The sequence below is a fragment of the Rhinatrema bivittatum genome, chromosome 5 (assembly GCF_901001135.1).
Source record: "Rhinatrema bivittatum chromosome 5, aRhiBiv1.1, whole genome shotgun sequence".
NCBI lineage: Eukaryota > Metazoa > Chordata > Amphibia > Gymnophiona > Rhinatrematidae > Rhinatrema > Rhinatrema bivittatum.
In genome coordinates, this window is record NC_042619.1 from 271502123 (window position 1) to 271523056 (window position 20934).

At 43.8% G+C, this 20934-nt stretch overlaps 1 protein-coding gene across 3 annotated transcripts in view; it reads right to left on the reverse strand.

Annotated features, from left to right (window-relative positions):
• Positions 1–20541, reverse strand: part of CDS2 (CDP-diacylglycerol synthase 2) — a 67383-nt gene extending 46842 nt beyond the window's left edge. For 2 of the 3 annotated variants that reach the window (XM_029604049.1, XM_029604046.1), the window contains exon 1: positions 20396–20540. In XM_029604049.1, the coding sequence (XP_029459909.1) occupies positions 20396–20449 (54 nt within the window). In that variant the 5' untranslated portion in view covers positions 20450–20540. Of the gene's footprint in view, positions 1–20395 lie in introns of all 3 variants that reach the window. The other variant, XM_029604050.1, reaches the window with a different exon arrangement.
• Between the last annotated feature and the right edge of the window lie 393 nt (positions 20542–20934).

Genomic DNA, 20934 nt, shown 5'->3' on the forward strand with positions numbered 1-20934 from the left:
GAGGTACAAGGCAGGGGATGCCCACTGTCTCCACTGCTTTTCAATCTGGCCATAGAGCCACTGGCGGCCCTGGTCAGGCAGCAGCCAGATATAACTGGTTTTCAGTTTTTTTTTTTTATTTAAAATCTTTTCTATACTGTCGTTAAGCTAGTTGCCATCACAACGGTTCACAATAAGGCACATAATTTAAAACTTAAATGAGTTGAGTTATATTAAACAGGTGCCATCAATTACTGTAATATAGTTTCATATTAAATAGTAATCAGTGGTTGTGATAAGTCATGTCTACTTTAAGTATATCAGCTGTGGGGAGTGAGAGGTGAAAGACTGAAAAGGGAGAGAGGACATACTTGGACTGTGTTTCCTGCAAAATTATTTTCCTCCGCGAGTAAGTTGCTGGCTGGTCCTCCACTTCCTGGTTCTCGCGCTCTGACGACATCAAGGGGAGGAGCCGGCAAGTTCAAAACCGGCTTCCCCTGCGGCGCTAAATCGGGAGTGAGAGGTGAAAGACTGAAAAGGGAGAGAGGACATACTTGGACTGTGTTTCCTGCAAAATTATTTTCCTCCGCGAGTAAGTTGCTGGCTGGTCCTCCACTTCCTGGTTCTCGCGCTCTGACGACATCAAGGGGAGGAGCCGGCAAGTTCAAAACCGGCTTCCCCTGCGGCGCTAAATCGGGAGTGAGAGGTGAAAGACTGAAAAGGGAGAGAGGACATACTTGGACTGTGTTTCCTGCAAAATTATTTTCCTCCGCGAGTAAGTTGCTGGCTGGTCCTCCACTTCCTGGTTCTCGCGCTCTGACGACATCAAGGGGAGGAGCCGGCAAGTTCAAAACCGGCTTCCCCTGCGGCGCGTAGGCGTCGCCGGCGCGCGGCTTTGGCTAAAACTTTTGGATTTAAGTGGACCCTTCGCTGCTTTATACCTCAAACTGTAAGTAGGTCTTTCTTAAACCTCTCACTACCCCCTACGGAGATCCTAGTTTCCAAAAGGTGTTTTGTTTGAGGAGATACGAAGTTATAACCACTAAAAGAATGCCCCATACAAAGAGAAAGGGTAGATTACGACCGGAGACCCCGACTGTTCCTAATTCTCTCCCTTCTCAACCATTAATAGACAATTTCCTCAAATCTTTAAATGTGGAAACTCCTGGGCGTTCCAATTTGGATACAGAGCAGGAGCAGTCTCTGTTATCCCGGGAACAGTTTCACATCTCTCTAAGCCCAGGAGCACCTTTGACTCCAGACCCACCTAGACCCAATTATAATCCAAATCCAGAGGTGATAATCCCTACCGAAGTTGTGGTTTTGTCACCTAACATCGGGGGTGGAAATGGCTTAGAATTGGAGATACAGGGGAATAAATGTGATTTCCCACTGGAATATGTGGAAGAGAGAAATGGAGGAGAAAATCTGTCCATGAATCCCCTAACATCAACACCAGATGGTGCTAAAGGAGGGGTAGTATCCTCTAATTTGAAGACGGATTACTACCCGCAACCAGGAGGAAAAACTATCAAGAATGGAAGTTCTCAATCGAAAGAAAATTCTGGGATTACATTGGAAAATATATGGGAGGTGTTAATGGACTTAAAAATGTCTATGAATAATTTAGAACTTAAAATGTCAGAGGTACAAACACAAGGGAAAGTACTAGATGAAAAAGTAAAAGTTAATTCTGAAAAATGTGAGAATTTAGGTAACCAACTTAAACAGGTACAGGATGTTCAAATAGGGTTAATAAGGGGAGAATTAGCAAATTCTAGAAGATTGGAATTGATTGAAAATAATATGCGTCAGAATAATCTTAGGATTCTGAATTTTCCTTCAGTTAATTTGATATCTCATATGGAACAGTTTAGGAGATTTTTACTTGAAAATTTATTAATTCCCTTAGAAAAAATTCCTAAAATAGAAAAAATCTTCTATATTGTAGTGAAAAAGAAGGAAATTGAAAAAATACTTAATCAATCCCAACAACTAGATAACCTTACTAACTTCTTAGAAGAATCTATGAACGACCAGGTTGTTACAAGAGGTACCCTGTGTGTTAGATTTCAAAGATTAGAGGACAGAGATAACATATTAAAACTATTTCTTAGAAATAGGGAAAAGTTATATTTATCTGAAAAATTGTGGATGTACCCTGACATTACCAAAAATACCCAAATAAGGAGAAAAAATTTTATACAAATGGGCTCAGAAGTTAAACAACTAGGGGCCCAGATGACTGTATATTTTCCATGCAAATGTGTTATAAAAATATCTAATGAACGTTATGTATTTTTAGAACCATCAGAACTTAGAAAATTCTTAGACTCAAGATTGGTTAAATAAGATAACTGTCTTCCTGTTGGTCATAGGTAGTTAGGAAATGACATTTAAATTCACCTGTTTTTCTTTTTAAAATTTTCCTAATTGCTCCGTTTTTTCTCTTTGAGTGTATCTAGGATCTTTGGATACCTTATAAAAGGCAACTTTGGTTTGTTTGCTCAATTTTGTTACTATGTGTTAGGAACAAATTTTTGTAAGTTTATATATGTTGCCAAAACTGACAAGTGTAATTACTGTCAAAAGTTTGTTAAAAGAATTGCATAAATAAATATTTAAAAAAAAAAAAAAAAGTATATCAGCTGTAAGATAAATTAACACTTAAGTCTGGTCCTCCGTTGTTGCAATCTAATAGAGGTAAAGTAAAATAAAATATACACACACACACACCATTCGTGTAAGCTGATGTGTGTGTGCGGGAGTTCTTCGGACTGCATCATACAATTCCCTGGATTCTACTCTTCATTCCCTTTGTGGTATGCTTGCTTAAATAGCCATGTTTTTAAACTTTTTTTGAATGCTTTGATGTCTCTTTGTGTTCTGATTTCTAAAGGCATTGTGTTTGGGGCAAGTACACATACCATATCCCTTTATGCAGAGGATGTTCTGGTTTTCTTGTCAAACTCACGGGTCTCGGGCCCAGCTTTGGTGAGAATGTTGAAGAACTTTGATGTATTGTTGGGGTATAAGGTTAACTATGAAAAATCAGAAATATTTCCCATCGGAACTAAGGGAGTTGTTCCTAACTATGAGGTGGGATTCAAATTAATAAACGAGGGTTTCTCGCACTTGGGGGTTTATATACCCAAGAATTATGACGGTTTGTTAGCCAAAGTTAAAAGAGACTTGCAAAAGTGGGCGGATCTACCGATTTCCTGGGCTGGGCACATAAATCTCAATAAAATGAATGTTCTCCCAAAATGTCTATATCTGTTCTGGCACATCCCATGTGACATACCAGCTAAGATCTTTGACGATCTTCATGGCTTGATTTCTAAATGTGTGTGGCATTCTCGTAAGGCACAAATCAAATTGCGCTGGCTGTGGCTTCCCAAGAAAGCAGGATGGGATGGTGCGCCCCAATTTTAGAGTGTACTACTGGGCTGCCCGAATAGTATCCCTTAAACTCTGGTTTAGACATGCAGCAGTGACTTGGCGACCCTTAGAGCAGTTGCAATCAGATGTTGTTGATTTGATGATGTTGCTAATTATCTCATTCACACAATATTGGCTCTTATACCTTATATGTATTCCGGGTACCCCAGTTGTAAACAATACTTCAAAATATCGGTACACCTGGTCTTCTCTTAACGCTTATTAAGAGCAAGCTAACGTGTATTTGTGGGACCTCTCTTCTCAGGGTCATGGTATATTTACCAGACTCTATCTCATGGTTCTGGGTCCATTTTACTTTATATTTTTTTGTTGTTTGTCATTTTTCACCAATCACCATTTTTTTGAATTAAATCTTTTTTTCTTTTTTTCAAAACCAATGAACATAGTCACTTTTCAAAAGTCACTGAACTCAACATCAAAAGTACTTATCTGCACAACCCAACACGATCGCGTTTCGGACCACATCCCTTGGGGTCCTGCTTCAGGGGACAACGCCGGGATCGCGGATATAAGAACGTACATGACTGAATGCAGCTATTGAACTTTTCCTGTTGGTTATTTTGTCACAGAAAAATGATGAAAATCTTTGTCCCCTGAAGCAGGACCCCAAGGGATGTGGTCCGAAACGCGATCGTGTTGGGTTGTGCAGATAAGTACTTTTGATGTTGAGTTCAGTGACTTTTGAAAAGTGACTATGTTCATTGGTTTTGAAAAAAAGAAAAAAAGATTTAATTCAAAAAAATGGTGATTGGTGAAAAATGAAAACAACAAAAAAATATAAAGTAAAATGGACCCAGAACCATGAGATAGAGTCTGGTAAATATACCATGACCCTGAGAAGAGAGGTCCCACAAATACATGTTAGCTTGCTCTTAATAAGCGTTAAGAGAAGACCAGGTGTACCGATATTTTGAAGTATTGTTGCTAATTATCTCACATGCCTCTATATTAGGAAGAAGGACTAGAAACAGCCCTATTCTGACATACACCCTTAAGGTCTGGAGACAGGTACAGAGATATCTGGGGAAAGAGTTGGAGACTCTGTCACTAATGGCTCCTATGTATGGTAATGCCATTGTGTCAGGACTTATGTTTTCTCTGGTTTTTAACGAATGGAGAGAGTGTTTGTACAGCTTAGCTCAATTGTGGGAGGATGGGCAGTTTCAATATTTTGAGTCCCTGAGCTCGGATTTTGATCTCCCAATGAGCAAGCATGCCAATTATCTGTAGATCTGACTGTCCCTCCTCCAGACCTTATCAGGATGGAAAGATACCTTACAGATCCCATACGTCTGTAAAAGACACTACACTTGTCTCCTGGAGTATCCTGAAGGGGAAATTTGAAAATGAACCACCACAGGTTTTAATATATTAGTAGAATGAGGCTAGCAGAGTTGCTTACCTGTAACAGGTGTTCTTCTAGGACAAGCAGGATGCTAGTTCTCACACATGGGTGACATCATCAGATGGAGCCTGGCACGGAACTTTGATCTCATCAACTGCTCCTTCTCCCAAGGGCTAGTACCTGATCCACTAAAAATGGCAATCGTAAAACCACTACTAAAAAAATCTAGTCTTTCTCCAGAAAACCCATCCAATTTTCGCCCAATTGCAAATCTACCTTTCATCGCAAAAATCATGGAACGTGTTGTAAACAAACAACTAACTGAATACCTAAACGATAACAACATTTTGTCTCCAGCTCAGTTCGGTTTCCGCCAATCACGAAGCACGGAAACTCTACTTATCTCACTAACGGACTCCATATTACTAAACCTGGAAAACCGACACCCTTGTCTTCTCATCCTACTTGATCTCTCGGCGGCATTTGACACGGTCAATCATAACACATTAATAGATCGTCTGTCAGACATAGGCATCAGAGATGAGGCCCTCAAATGGTGCAAATCATTCTTACAGAACAGACAGTACAAGGTCAAGGTCAACAAGGAAGTTTCGCAACCAGTCACCTGCACCTTAGGAGTCCCTCAAGGCTCGTCACTTTCTCCAACCTTATTCAATATATACCTTCTACCACTCTGCCAGCTCCTCATTAATCTAAATCTCATACACTACTTATACGCAGACGATGTGCAGATAATGATTCCTATCACTGAATCTCTCCAAAAAACCCTGGACTTCTGGAACTCTTGCCAACTAGCCATCAACAACTTGCTCACGAGCCTCAATCTGATTCTAAATCAAAGCAAAACAGAATACCTACTCATCTCCCAAGACGGAACCCACACACATCCCAGTACCATCTTGTCTTCTCAATTAACAATGTCCACACAAGTCAGAAATCTAGGGTTATCCTTGATAATCAAATGAATTACAGATCTCTCATAAATAATATCGTAAAGGATGGATTCTTCAAATTACAAGTTTTGAAAAGGTTGAGACCTCTCCTCCATTTCCAAGATTTCCGTTTAGTGCTGCAAGCTATCATTCTCACGAAAATAGATTATTGCAACTCGCTTCTACTAGGCCTCCCCGCTAACGCCATAAAACCCCTACAGATGCTGCAAAACGCAGCAGCAAGGATCTTAACCAAGTCCAATAAAAGAGACCACATATCACCTATTTTGAAAACCCTACACTGGCTACCCGTGAAATTCAGAATACTATTCAAAGTGCTCTCATTAACCCACAAGGCTCTACACAACTTGGCACCACTCGAGCTCAAAATCCCTCTCCGATTCCACACCTCCTCCAGACCAGTAAGACAAGCCTATAAAAACAACCTACATACACTACCGATGAAGTCAGCATTAAGCAAAAGAGCCTTCTCTACAGCGGGCCCCAAAATCTGGAACTCTCTCCCACCAGAACTCAGAGCAGTGCAATGCTCATCTACATTTAAAAAAAGACTCAAGACTTGGTTGTTCAACCAAGCTTTCCCATAACAGCTTCCTGTGGAACATCTCGGCCAATGATTACCCACCTGAGAGCTATTTAGATCATCTATAGAACTCACTTAATCTATGGCAGTCGAAGACATAACCTAGTCTTATAATTAGCAACTGTTTATTTAACTTAGGCCTCCCCTTATAATTAGCAACTGTTTATTTAACCTACATTAGGCACTGTATCTTTTACTTATACCTATATTAGGCAATGTATCTTTACTGGTTAACCCCATATTTACTTATCCAAGTTATATCGACCTGTTCTTTGTAAGACATTTACTTGTCAATGTTATTGTTCTGTTAAAATGTAAACCGAATTGATCAGTAATTCTGTTATTGGAAAGTCGGTATATAAAAATGCTAAATAAAATAAATAAATCTCAAAGAATCTAGAACTTTCATATAGAAACATAGAAATGACGGCAGAAGAAGACCAAACGGCCCATCCAGTCTGCCCAGCAAGCTTTCACACTTTTTTTTTCTCTCACATATTTATGCTTCTCTTGGCTCTTTAGTAACCTTTTTTATTCTATTTCCCTTCCACCCCCGCCATTAATGTAGAGAGCAGTATTGGATCTGCATGTAAGTGAAATAGCTTAATTAGTTAGGGGTATTAACCACCGCAATAAGCAAGCTACACCCATGCTTATCTGTTTATCCAGACTATGTAATTCAGTCCTTGTTGACTGTTGCCTGAATATAGCTCCACCTTTATTCATTTCCACCTTTATTCATTTCCACCTTTTTTCAATTCGAGTAGCTGATCTGTTACCCCTCTGTCAAATGATTAAGAATGCTGTAAAAATACTGTACATTGTAGTTGTGTTATTATAGTTGTTCTATTTATTTATTTTTAAGTAGCTGTTTCTGCCAATCAGTTTTATCAATAGTTACTGTTACTGTAATTGCATATGATACTCCTTATTTATTTATATTGTAATTAGTTAATTTTCCTCGACTGTTACCTGTAAGGGCCCTGCCCAAAAGTTATTTGTTTTGATGTAAACCGATGCGATGTGTGAACGGCTATCGGTATAGAAGAGACTTTAAATAAATAAATAAAATAAATAATTCCCCCCTGCTGTTGAAGCAGAGAGCTATGCTGGCTTTGCATTGAAAGTGAAGTATCAGTCTTGCTCCACTGCCGTTGAAGCAGAGGGCTATGCTGGATATGCGTGAAGTGTCAAACTTCCTCCCCTGCCGTTGAAGCAGAGAGCTATGCTGGATATGCATTGAAAGTGAAGTATCAGCTTATTTGGTTTGGGGTAGCAACCACCGTAACAAGCAAGCTACTCCCCGCTTTTTTGTGAATGCAAATCCTTTTTTCCACATTTCCTCATTGCCGCTGAAGCTTAGAGCAATGTTGGAGTCGCATTAACCATGTGTATATTTATTGAATAAGGGTATTATCACCAGGTAGTAGCCATCGTTCCCTGAGCCACCCACTCTTCATTCACATCCTCTAGACCAGAGCTTTCCAAAGTGTGTGTCGGGACACATTAGTGTGTCGCCTGTAGTGTGGAGGTGTGTCGCCCGGTCCACAGGGCCGGCGGAAGCAGGGAACTATAGCAGGAAGATCGGCGGGCAGTGGTGGAGCTTACATCACCACGGCCCGAAGAAAAGGGTCACGTTCACTCCTCCTCCTTCCTGCCTGTGCAGCCCTGGAAGAAAAACGTTGCCGGAGCCGCGTGGGCAGGAAGGAGGAGGAGCATCTGCTGCTTACAGAAGAAGAGCAACATTAATGGGCCGTTGCGGATCCCACGTTGCGACGGCCCGAGAAGAGGAGGAAACCCGATAGCAGGGCCGCTGCGGATCCCACGTCGCGGCAGCCCGAGAAGAGGAGGAAACCCGATAGCAGGGCCACTGCAGATCCCATGTCACGGCCAGGGAAGATCAGGGCCTCTGAAGAGCCCATCCTTCGGCAACCCGTGCAAAGGGACAGCATGTGCCAGTGAGAGCCTGTGCTTGAGCAAGAGAGCATGTAGGAGTGAGAGAGCCTGTGTGTGTGAGAGTGAGACAGCATGTGCACGAGAGAGACAGTATGTATGTATGTATGAGAGAGAGGCATGTGAGAGCTGTGGATGTGTGAGATTGCATGTGAGTGAGAGCCTGTGTGTGTGAGAATGTGTGCGATAGCGTGTGAGAATGAGAACCTGATTGTGTGTTTGAGGGAAGACAGATGGAGAGAAAAGAAATAGAAAAAAAGACCCTGTAAAAGGAATTGGCAAAAAAACAAGAAAGGAAAGGTGGAAAAAAAAGCCTGTGACCAACCGATTAGAAAACTAAGATCAGACAGCAAAGGTAAAAAAAAAAATTACTTTTTAGTGATTGGCACATATAATCTTTGGGAATGTGCAAGAGTAGCACTTTCTCTATGCCGACCTCACAATGTACGAGATCAGCATGGAGGAAGTGGAAGCCTGCAAATATTTATTATGAGATAGGTTGTGTTGTGAAACATTTTATTTATGTATATATTTAAGGAAACATACATAAATTGTTGAAATACATTTTGTTCGTTTAACCTTTAACTTCTGGTTTGCTGGTAGACTGAATTACTGTGTCACGAAATTATGTTTGTCTAACAAGTGTGTCACCAACATGAAAAGTTTGGAAAGCTCTGCTCTAGACTTTATGGATCCACAGAGTTTATCCCACGCCCCTTTGAAGTCCTTTACAGTTTTGGTCTTCACCACTTCCTCCGGAAGGTCATTCCAGGCATCCACCACCCTCTCCGTGAAGAAATACTTCCTGACATTGGTTCTGAGTCTTCCTCCCTGAAGTTTTAAATCGTGACCCCTGGTTCTGCTGATTTTTTTTCCCAACAGAAAAAGTTTGTCGTTATCTTTGGATCATTAAAACCTTTCAAGTATCTGAAAGTCTGTATCATATCACCTCTGCTCCTCCTTTCCTCCAGGGTGAACATATTTAGATTCTTCAATCTCTCCTCATAAGTCATTTGATGAAGACCATCCACCTTTTTGGTCGCCCTTCTCTGGACCGCCTCCATCCTGTCTCTGTCTCTTCGGAGATACGGTCTCCAGAACTGAGCGCAGTACTCCAGGTGGGGCCTCACCAAGGACCTGTACAAGGGGATCATCACTTCCCTTTTCTTACTCTATATTCCTCTCTCTATGCAGCCCAGCATTCTTCTGGCTTTAGCTATCGCCTTTTCACACTGTTTTGCCAACTTCAGATCGTTAGACAATATCACCCCAAGGTCTCTCTCCTGCTCCGTGCACATCAGCCCTTCACCCCCCAATCAAATACAGTTCTTCCGGATTTCCACACCCCATATGCATGACTCTGCACTTCTTGGCATTGAATCTCAGCTGCCATATCTTCGACCACTCTTCCAGCTTCTTTAAATCTCGCCTCATTCTCTCTACTCCTTCCGGCATGTCCACTCTGTTGTAGATCTTAGTGTCATCCGCAAACAGACAAACCTTACCTTCTATCCCATCTGCTATGTCGCTCACATAGATATTGAACAGGACCGGTCCCAACACCGATCCTTGTGGCACTCCACTTAACCCCGCTCTCTCTTCAGAGTAAGTTCCATTTACCATTGCACATTGTCTTCTGTCTGTCAACCAGTTTGCAATGCAGGCCACCAACTCGGCACTCACTCCTAAGCTTCTCATTTTATTCACCAGCCTCCTGTGCGGGACCGTATCAAAAGCCTTGCTGAAATCCAAGTAGATGACATCAAGTGCTCTTCTTTGATCCAACTCCCTAGTCACCCAGTCGAAAAAGTCAATCAGATTTGTCTGACAGGATCTACCCCTGGTGAATCCATGCTGCCTCTGGTCCAGCAATTCTCCCGAATGTAGATAGTTCACTATTCTCTCTTTTAGCAGCATCTCCATTACTTTTCCCACCACCGAGGTGAGGCTAACCGGTCTATAGTTACCAGCCTCCTCTCCGCTCCCACTCTTGTGAAGCGGGACCACCAATGCTCTTCTCCAATCACTCGGCACCACTCCCGTTTCTAGGGATCTATTGAACAGATCACACAGCGGTCCCGCCAGCACGTCTCTGAGCTCCCTCAGTATCTTGGGATGAATCTCATCGGGTCCCATGGCTTTGTCCACTTTCAGTTTCCCCAGCTCTTCCCACACATTCTCCACTGTAAACGGAGTTACATCTACTCCAATCACCTCCAGTTTCTTGCTAACTAGTGACGGTCCTTCTCCTGGGTCCTCTTTAGTGAACACCGAACTGAAGTATTTGTTTAATATTTCTGCCATTACTTCGTCTCTCTCTACACATTGATCCTTTTCACCTTTCAATTTCACTATACCACTTTGAACTTTTCTCCTTTCTCTGATGTATCTGAAAAATGTTTTGTCACCTCTCTTTATCTATTTGGCAATCCTTTCTTCCACTTGACTTGTTGCCGTCTTGATTACTTTCTTCATCTCTCTCAGTTGTACCGTAAATTCTTTTTTGTGCTCCTCCCTTTGGGATCCTTTATATTTCTTGAATGCTGTTCTTTTAGCTTTTATTTTGTCAGCCACCTTCTTTGAGAATCAAATAGGTTTCATTTTCCTTTTGCTTTTCTTTACTTTTCTGACATATAGATTAGTTGTCTTGATGATTGCTCCTTTTAGATTGGTCCACATCTTTCTCGTTCTCCCAACCTTTTAGTTCTTCCTCCAGGTACTTCCCCATTTCATCAAAGTCCGTGTTTTTGAACTGTAAAACTCGGGTCTTCATGCTTCTTCTACGTATCCTGTGTGTGATATGAAACCATACCATTTGATGATCACTGGTGCTGCTGAGCAGGTGCAGCTGTAGTCATCACCCTGTCCCCTAGGCAGTGTCCCTCTGTCCAAGATATTGCCAATACATGGAGAACCAACTCCCAGGGAGGCAGGTGGGTTTCATGAGGACTAACATCCTGCCGTCCTAGGAGAACACCTGTCACAGGTAAGCAACTTTGCTTTCTCCTAGGACAAGCAGGATGGTAGTCCTCAACCATGGGGGAATCTCTAACTCTAGGCTGACCGAGCATGACAAAGCTGGAAACTGTACAGTGCTGGAGCACTACCTCCCTCCTTTGCCTGAGAGGCAGTTGACCCACCAGGGATGCAGGCTGGAGAAGAGTTAGGTTCTACAAAGAAAGCCATGGAAAAGACTGAGACACAAACCCTCATGCGAAGCAGGGATGCCTGAGGCAGAGAAGTGATGCAAGTGTATGCCTGTGCATAGACTTCCTCTCCTAAGGGAACACGTGGCCCAGAAATGGACAACATTGCATGACCCAGGATCCCCCTGTCCACAGATCACCCTAACTTGCATACTACCACGAGCAAAGGGCAATTCCTCTGTTGCGGGATACTTGGCCCCCAGCTCCCTCAGCCATAGACATGGCAAAAGCTGATGGACTGAAACTCTCCTCAAGGAGAAGAGTCCTACAGGCAAGAATGACTGACGATAGCAATCCTTATGGAAAATGCCTGCAGAGTCCAGCAGCTACCAAAGTGACTCCTAAACAGGGGAAAACCTGAAGGGTCACCGGGGAGTAACACTGGACAGTCTCCCTCGTGGATAGAACTGCGTCTTTGAGCAACTAAAGAAGAGTGCTATTCTCGACCGGTTCTTGGGGGTGGCGCCAATAAGAGCAGTGCCATCCCTTGTCTGTTAATGGAAAACAAGGGACACCCCTCAAAGGGTTGCAGTCGGGCATCCAGTGGGAAACCACACACAAGCGCACGTATGCCTGCAAGCTCCCACACACGCGCGTGTATGCCTGCAGGCTACCACACACACACGTGCATGCATATTGTCCAACACACGCATGCAGTTCATTACACACACAAACATGTGTGCCTGTGAAGGCTCTCCCACACACATGCATAAGCGTTCAGGTTCTCACACACACACACACACACGTGTGCCAATAATGGCTCGCTCACATGTGCACAACATGCGTACAGGCACTCCCACACATACGAGAATGAGCTCATGCAGGCTCTCTCACAAGGGGATATGTGTGTATTCACGTTCTTCCAGATGAGCGTTCATGCACAAGCCTGCAGGCTCTCTCTCTCACACACACGTATATGCATGCAGGCTACCCCCACCACACACGCACATTCATGCATCTCCTACCACACACACGTACGCGCATGCGTGCAAGTTCTCGCACACACGTGCTTGCAAACTGTTCAACACATGCATGGACAAATGCATGCAGGGCTATTACATACACAAACGTGTGTGCATGTGAAGGTTCTCACACACACACACACACACACAAGTGTGGTTATCCCAGACGGATGTGTGTGCCAATACAGGCTCACCCATGTGTACACACCATGCATTCAGCCTATCCCACACACACAAGCACATGCAGGCTCTCCCACTCACGCGTGCATGCGCACAGACTACCCCACACACACATTCAAAGCACGTGCATGCATGCAGGCTCCCACACACATGCACCTGCCTGCAGGCTCCCACACGCACAGGTGCAAGCACATGCTTGCAGGCTCCCACACGCACACATGTATGCCTGCATTCTCTCCCATACACGCACACATGCGTGCATACTGTCTGACACACATGCATGCACAAATATATGCAGGCCATTACACATACACACACAAACGTTTGAGCAGGCTCTCCCACACACACTCGTGTGTTTGGGAAATCCTGCACATATTCTGCGCATCTGTGTGTTGGAGTACCTGAACGCAAACGTGCATCTGTGTGGGAGCGTCTGCGCGCATGTGTGCGCGCATGAGAGCTTGCATGAAAGCGTGCCTATGTGTGAGAGCCTGCACACAAGCTTGCATGCCTGTGATGGGGAGAACTTGAACTCATGCACGAGAGTGTGTGGGAGAGCCTGCTCAAATGCTTATGGGTGTGTGGGAGCGCCTGAATTCATGCAGGCATGTGTGTTTCTGGGAGTGCCTACATGCATGCATGAGCGCACATGTGTTTGGGAGAGACTGCGCACATGCATGTGCCTGGGAGAGCCTGCATATATCTGTGCATCTGTGTTGGAGAGCCTGAAAGCATTTGTGTGTGTGTGTGTTGGATAGCTTGAATGCAAGCACACGTGTATTGTAAAGCCTGAATGCATGCACGTGTGTGTAGGAGAGCCTACACACATGCACATGTGTGTGGGAGAGCCTGCACAAATGTGCACGTGTGGGAGACCCTGCACGCAAGCTAGTGTATGTGTGGGAGAATTTGTATGTATGCATGCAATCGTGTGTGTGTGTGTGTGTGTGTGAGAACCTGCATGCATGCACGTTTGTTGGAGAATGAAGGCATATGCATGCCCATGTGCGTGTGGGAGCCTGCAGGCATACATGTGTGGTGGGGGAGATGCACGAATGTGTGGTGGGGGAGAGCCTGTACACATGCATGCACAAATGTGTGTGTGAAAGAGACTGCATGCACAAATGCGTGTGTTTGGGAGATCCTGCACATATTTGTGCATGCAGTCTCTTTCACACACACACACATTTGTGCACGCATGCGTACAGGTTCTCCCACACGCATACACGCACGTATGCCTGCAGGCTCCCCCATCCACACACATGCATGTGTGCAAGATCTCTCACTTACATGGGCATGTGTATGCCTGCATTTTCCCACACACGCGCAAGCACGTGGCTCTCCCATACCCACGTTCGCATGCGTGCAGGCTCTCCCTCAGAAATGCGTGCGCATATCCGTGCAGGCTTTCCCTCACACACTCGTGCATGTGTTCAAGCTCTCCCACACAGGCATGCATGCAAGCTCTCCCACACAGGCATGCATGCAAGCTCTCAAACTAAATGCAAGGCATTTTCTGCTCTCACTGCTTTGTCACAGTGTTGCCCGTTCACAGCTTTCTTTATGATATGAACAGACAGAAAGATGTTGGCTGCTGGGCTACTGGGAAATTTTTCTCCATCTCTGGTCCAATGTAGAAAGTGCATCACGTACATAAGACACAGAATTAAGGGGCCAAGACAGCAGAAAGAAGGGAAAGAGAGGTACAAGTAAGCAGCGGCCTATCCTCCCAAGATACCCAATGGAAATCAAAGGGACACTGTTCAGCTACAAAGCTTCACAGTTCTGAGCTCCCCGCCTCCCTGCCTTCACACCCCACCCCTGCCAGCCACCTTACCACAAGATTTTATCAGCAACTGCACTTTTGATATGATATTGTACATAACTGTTGTTACATGCTTTGAAGGTTGGCAGGAATGTGTGAAATAAGAAAGAATTTACCTTTCTTTTCTGCCAAAAAAAAAGTTGGCAAATAGCAAGGTGGTCTAATATGGAGGGAGTGCTGGTGGGATATCACACAGTCCTCTGCAATAAGTGAATAAGTCTGTCCCACTAAGCAATCAAAGGCCAAACACCACGCTGAATGAGCCTGTTGGTGGAACTGCTTTGATGGTGCAGCATTAGGCAACAGCTTCCAGTCCCGCAAACATTACCTTAAGCTGTGCGATCCGATTGCACAGAATCAGTACTGCATACACACCATTTGTCTTCTGCTACTAGAACCATCTTCCTCCCACTCCCAAGCCCCTAGGCCAGTGATCATGGCTGCTATGCAAGAGCCTCTAGTCTGAATTGCAGCTCCCCCATCCAGGTATCATCTCTACATTCCAGCTCTGTGCAGAATCCACATGGACTCTTATCCATCGCCAATTCCAACAGGACCAGAGCTCGTGAATCCCATGCTTATCTAAGGCTCTTTCTCCTATATACTGTGTGTCCAAACTATGACACATCATTTTAGTACTCAGTGGCATCTTTCCTAGCAGGAGCAGAGGTCAAACACAAAAAAAAAGTGTGTTTTGAAAGTATTTGCTCATCTAGCTTTCATGGATATATTTCTGGATTATTCACCTTGAGAAATTGGGGTCCCAAAAAAAAGGTTAGGGGGAGGGGCCCGAGTTCTAACAGGCATTGAGGACCTACTTTGAAGCACTGAAAAAAAGCGCGAAAAGCAGAATATAAATCTAAATAAATAAAATAATAAATACTGGTCAACCGAGACAACAGGAGCTAACAGTACAATAGAATGGAAAAGCTGGGTTGTACCAAGAGATGGGCCATCACTGCAGCATTAATGGAAATCTATTACTAGTAAAAGGAAGAAGAAGATCGGCTCTGTGTGGAATTGGAGGACCATGACTGAATAAGCAACTATGCATGCACATCCTTCCATCTGCAAATCGCTGAAAACATTTCTGAGAGCTGGATGTCTGACACAGTGAGCCCGTAAATAAAGGATATGGAAAATCAAACCGCAGGATGCCACAAGGTCATGTGCATATCCAGCAGCGCTGCTGTCCAATAGCAGCAGAGGAGCACAAAGAATGATAAGATGACATCACAATCTGCTCCCCGCCCCCACCACACACACACACCATATATAGCACCTTAAATTTCAGCTTAGCACCAGGAATTAACCTAATTATTTTGTCATGAACGCAAGCAGAACAGGTTTTAAATTAAAACGGCACATCTGGAACTCGCACGGCTGAAGTGAAATTCTGTGTGTGTTATGCCTGATCTCCACAGACCACTCAGCATGATGGCCTGTCACTCGTGCCATAAGGCTGCAGCTAACCTTCATAATTATATTTCTCCTCTTTTTTCACTACAATCTTGTGCTACAAGATCTAGCAAAAAGTGCATTCTCGTTTTAAAGAGGCAATTACCTTAAAAATGCATATCGCCTTCTGATATCTGATGGAGGATAAGGACCCTAAAGCCTAGCTAATCTGCTCAATATCATTCCTGGTGCAAAGCCAGGGACCCCCAGCTGATCTCTAGCTTCTCCTTCACGCCTTCTTGAAGTCTGTTGCTTTTTTTTTTTTTTTGCCTCCTCTGTGAGGTTTTCGTTGCATCCACCACTCTTTCTAGAAAGAAATATTTCCTAAATGTTATTCCTGTGTCTATCCCCTCTCAATCTCACATCATGGCTTGGTCATGGGAAAAAAAATACACTATATTCTTCTGAAACCATCTTCTATCCTTTTCACGTCACACTCATCAAATTAAAAATTAACTCTGCGAAGTCAGAGACAAAATTTTTGGAGGGGATGGAAAGGGCATTTATTCCCAAAGAAGGCAAAAAATTATGAGCTCCATCCTTCTGTTGCAATCTGCCAAGTCAGAGTCTAACACATGAAATAAAAACACCCTGTTTCCCCTGAACTGATGGGCAGTGCATGAATTTCACATAAACCACTTCAAGTGTGGATACAATAAGGATCCGTGACTCCTCCCCCCAAAACCTGAACCTCTGTGGTAAAGCAAATATAGAGGGAATAGTGCCTCCCCCACACACACGACGCACACCAGCAAAAGTACCAGGCTCACAATGGGCACAGACCTCCCTCCCGCAAGCCTGCTCAGTTTAAATCTCTGGCAAGGCTCTCCTCTAGGTCAGGTCCCAGCATTTAGAAGTAAGTTCTTTCTATTCTAATAAAGAAATAGTAGGATCTATCTAGCCAAGAACAAAAGCTGCCTACTTAGCTGAATGCAAGATTTAAACATATATATAAAACAGCTTCAAGGCAGGGCTCTGTAATGGCAAGGGGGTCCTCCTCCTCTGCTCAGCAGTAGGGGGCACTCAAGGTGGCAGCATGTGTCATGTCTCCATTTTCCCTCAGGGGGGAAAATGTAATTTGACAGGCCTAATTATTTATTATATATATATATATATTCTTTTCCACCCCACAACTCTACAGTGTGAATGTCATGAAAGCAGAAGTTCTCTGTTTTCTCCCAATGCACTGTCAAAGCCCATGAACCCCCCCCCCCCCCACAAAACAAAAATCAATCAGATGGTCCAATTGTCCTTTGTTTTTCCTCTCAGTTCTATGGCTGGCCTTTGCCTTGTGGACACTTCCTACCATTCCTTGGTATTAAAGAGTACACGTGAACTGTAACATAACTTGGGTGTAGTGCATAAATGTTATCTTTCGTAAGAACACTGGCCCAATGCTGCAGATGTTGGGCAAGTCCAAAGGCTCCGACAGAAGTCTTCTATCTAACCTATGCAAGATGTTCTTATAATATAGTCTGGCTAATTCCTTATTGCAAATTTAAACAATAAAAAAACAAAAATATGGCAAACAGCTCTAGAAGTTGTTTTAGGTGTGAATTCTGCACTTTAATTTTCATGGCATGTGCAAAATTTCTAGCAAGGGAGAATTGTTGATGCAAGCTGGTACTTTAGACCTTTCCAAACCCTTTTACTACAATTAAGCTGGAAGTTTTGGCTACCGAGAAGCATTATCATTCCTCTCTTGGCAGTTTTTATTACAGAGAACAGTCAAGAGCTTAATATAAAAGCATACGGAAATGGCTTTTCTGACTCAGGCAATCATGTCTGCAATACAAAATATCCTTCTTCGACAAAGTATACTTAAACGTTTTTAGAAAGAGAAGGACAAACATACAGAAAAAGGCAAAAATCAGGTCCACAAAATATCCACAATGCTTATTTATGACATCCATCTGGAAATGAATGCATGCAAGTCATCTGCTTCTTATTACATAAAAGAGTTTCACGGCATACACAAGCGGAGTGGGGAAAGGGAAAGCAAGCAAGCGAGCAGCAACACTTTCGCAAGCTAAGGCGCACCACCAAGCTCTGGTACCAACGTATTATAAATCACCACTGATATTAATAAAGAAAGGGCAGAGAAAACTACTTATACATAGCGTAATTTATTTGTTCTACAAAAACAAAAAAAAACATTTGTCCAAAATGCAATGCCAGAATATAAGAAATTTTAATCAGACTTTGTAAATGTCCAATGGGATCCAGATCTCTGACTGGAGTTTATTAAGCAATCACAGGTTTGTAGACCTCAAGGAATAGGAGGTAGTTCCTAGGCAAAAGGTTTTTAAATATCTAGTTAATGGCTAACAGTATTCTTTGCAGGATCAAAGAGGAATAGCATAATCACCTTAAGAATCCATTCCTAAAACTCCAAATATCTATCTACTTATATTTAGCTCCCGTCTTTTCACTGGCAGCCCAAGGCAAGTTATATGCAGTCACAGGTAAATACCATGTGTATAACCAAGGCCTGTTGTCCAGGCCACATGCGTATCACCTGGGGACCTCAATCACAGCTCCAGATTGTTGGTAATAAAAACAGCACATGCACCACCTATGCTGAAACTGAACCACTGACTAAAAGGTCTTTGCTTGAAAAGCAGCAACTCAGAACAAAACTCCCTGTCTCTTCAGTCATTTTCACCAAATCTAGGTACTCACACTTTTTAATTTCAGCAAAATACCACAGTAAGCAAAAACAGGGAAAAAAAAAAAAGCACCACTACAGGATTGATCGCGGGGGTTATTTTCACAAACTGTAAGAGCTAAGGACCTGACCAAGCCACTCTTTCTACCTGCAACTCTTCAGATGCCTCACTTTTGATTCTTCCCTCATTCCCGCCCAATTTCTGCTAACAAATCTCAAAAGGATAGGTACCCAGGAAAATTAATTCCTGGAAGAAGAAAGAAAGCCTGCAGAAGATAAGTGCAACTGGACTGATTAAATTAAAAGTGTATGAACTCGCAAGTGTGCACAGGTATGAGGGGAAACAGGAATGGCGCTGTATATAGGGGGACTCAGTGAGGTAAGACCAGAAAAGACTGACAAGTGAAGGGAGTGTCACTAGGGCAAAAGATCACCCAAGCATGGTAGAGAGAAGATACATACCAGGTATCAGACAGACAGGGCAGGAAGGATGCATGTATGGGGGAAGGGGAGGGCGATTTGTCACCCAGGTAAAACAGAGAAGGATGCATTCAGGTCGTCATCCAAGAGTGGCAGGGAAAAGAATGCAAGCAATGGGGGTGGGGTGTCACCCAGACACGGTAGTAAGAAAATGTCTACTGAGGATCAGAAATTATATAGATATAGATAGATATAAAATATGCGATACCTTTTTAGTGGCAAACACCACATTTCTTGACTAGCTTTCGAGAACTAATATTCTCTTCAGATCAGAAGAGAATCAGCAAAATATGACAGTACCAGGAAATATAAAGTAGCATGGCTTTCATAAATGAATCATAAAAGGCATTCCAGTAATAGGGTGAAAAAGAAGTGATGGAAGGGAAGAGGTGAAGGGGGCTGATGGGCAATCGGAGAGTGAGTGACAAGCAGTACAGTGTTTGGCTCCTAGGAAACCTAGGTCAGAAAGGCAGGGCAGGAAGAAGGCTGCATGCATGGATTTGTCACTGAGGCAGGGCAGAGAGGACAGATTCAGAGGATCATTCAAGATGGGCAGGAAGAAGGAAGCAGGAGGAGGTGGGGAGGATGCATGCAGGGAGTCATCCAGGCAGGGCAGACATGATGAAATTTTTTTTTGGGGGGGTGGGGGAAGGAGGTGGTTACCTAGGCAGGATAAAGCAAGATACATAGGTGCCCCCCAGGCAGGACAGGAAGAAAGATACATGCAGCTGAATCACTCAGGCTGAGTAAAGGGAAGAATGCATACAGTAGAGGGAGGGGGATTTAATCAGGCAGGGAGAAGGATACATGGAAGGGGTGTCACCCTGGCAAAATAAAGGGTTAGATATTTATGGGGTATGCTCGGGAGGGGGGGCGGCGGGGAGATGAGTCAACCAGGCAGGGTAAAGAAACAGATACATATAGTGGGGTGAGAGAGGTCACCCACGCAGTGTAAAGCTTAGAGACGATTGCATACGCTGTGGTGATGGTGGGTTTTCAATCTGAGTAAAAGGAAGGATGCACAAGATGGGGGAGGGAATCACCCAGATTCACATTATTGGCCTGTCAATTATATATATATATATATATATATATATTGCCAAAGGAATATTAAAATAAAGGGGATTAAAATAAAAGACCACGGATGATGAATACAGTTGGGCAGTGGCACACGCAGGCTGGGTAAACAGAAGGATGCACGGGGATGGGAGGCGCCTCCTTTAAAGGCTGTTAGATTGGAATCGCCCGGAAAGCATGCCCGGCGATCAGACGGCTCCGTGCCTCGCCCGTATATTCCTTTCTCTCTCCCACGGGCCTCACCTTCATACTCTCCGCGTCCGGTTCGCGGCTCCCCCGCTGCCTGAGCTCCGTCATGCTGCAAACACCGGAGGCGCAAGAGCTAATCCGAAACCGGTTGCACCAACAAGACGATCAATCCCAGGAGCGCCTCGCGCGAGCGCACTCGCAACAGCCGACGTCAGCGCTGGGCTGCCAGGGCTCTGATTGGCTGCGGCAGCTGCCAGCTGTTGGGAGCGGAAGCCCCACTGCTTGTGTGTGTGTGTGTGTACGGTGATTTGTTACACCGAGTTGGGTGTCAGGGTCTCTGCGCCGGAGAAGTGATGTACAGAAAAGAATTGTATTGATACGGTTGTCATTTGGCTTCAAGTTTTTCAGGCCAGGTTAATCCGATCCTAGTTTGACCGCGTTGCACGCAGGATTTTGTTGTTCTGTTGATTTCACTATTGACCTCCGGAAGAAAAGCAAGAATACAAGTCCATGCATGCCGTGGAATAAAACCAAGAATGGTTCAGCCTTTTCTGAAAATCTGGAGGTAGTTGGAAACCTTAATTATACAAAGG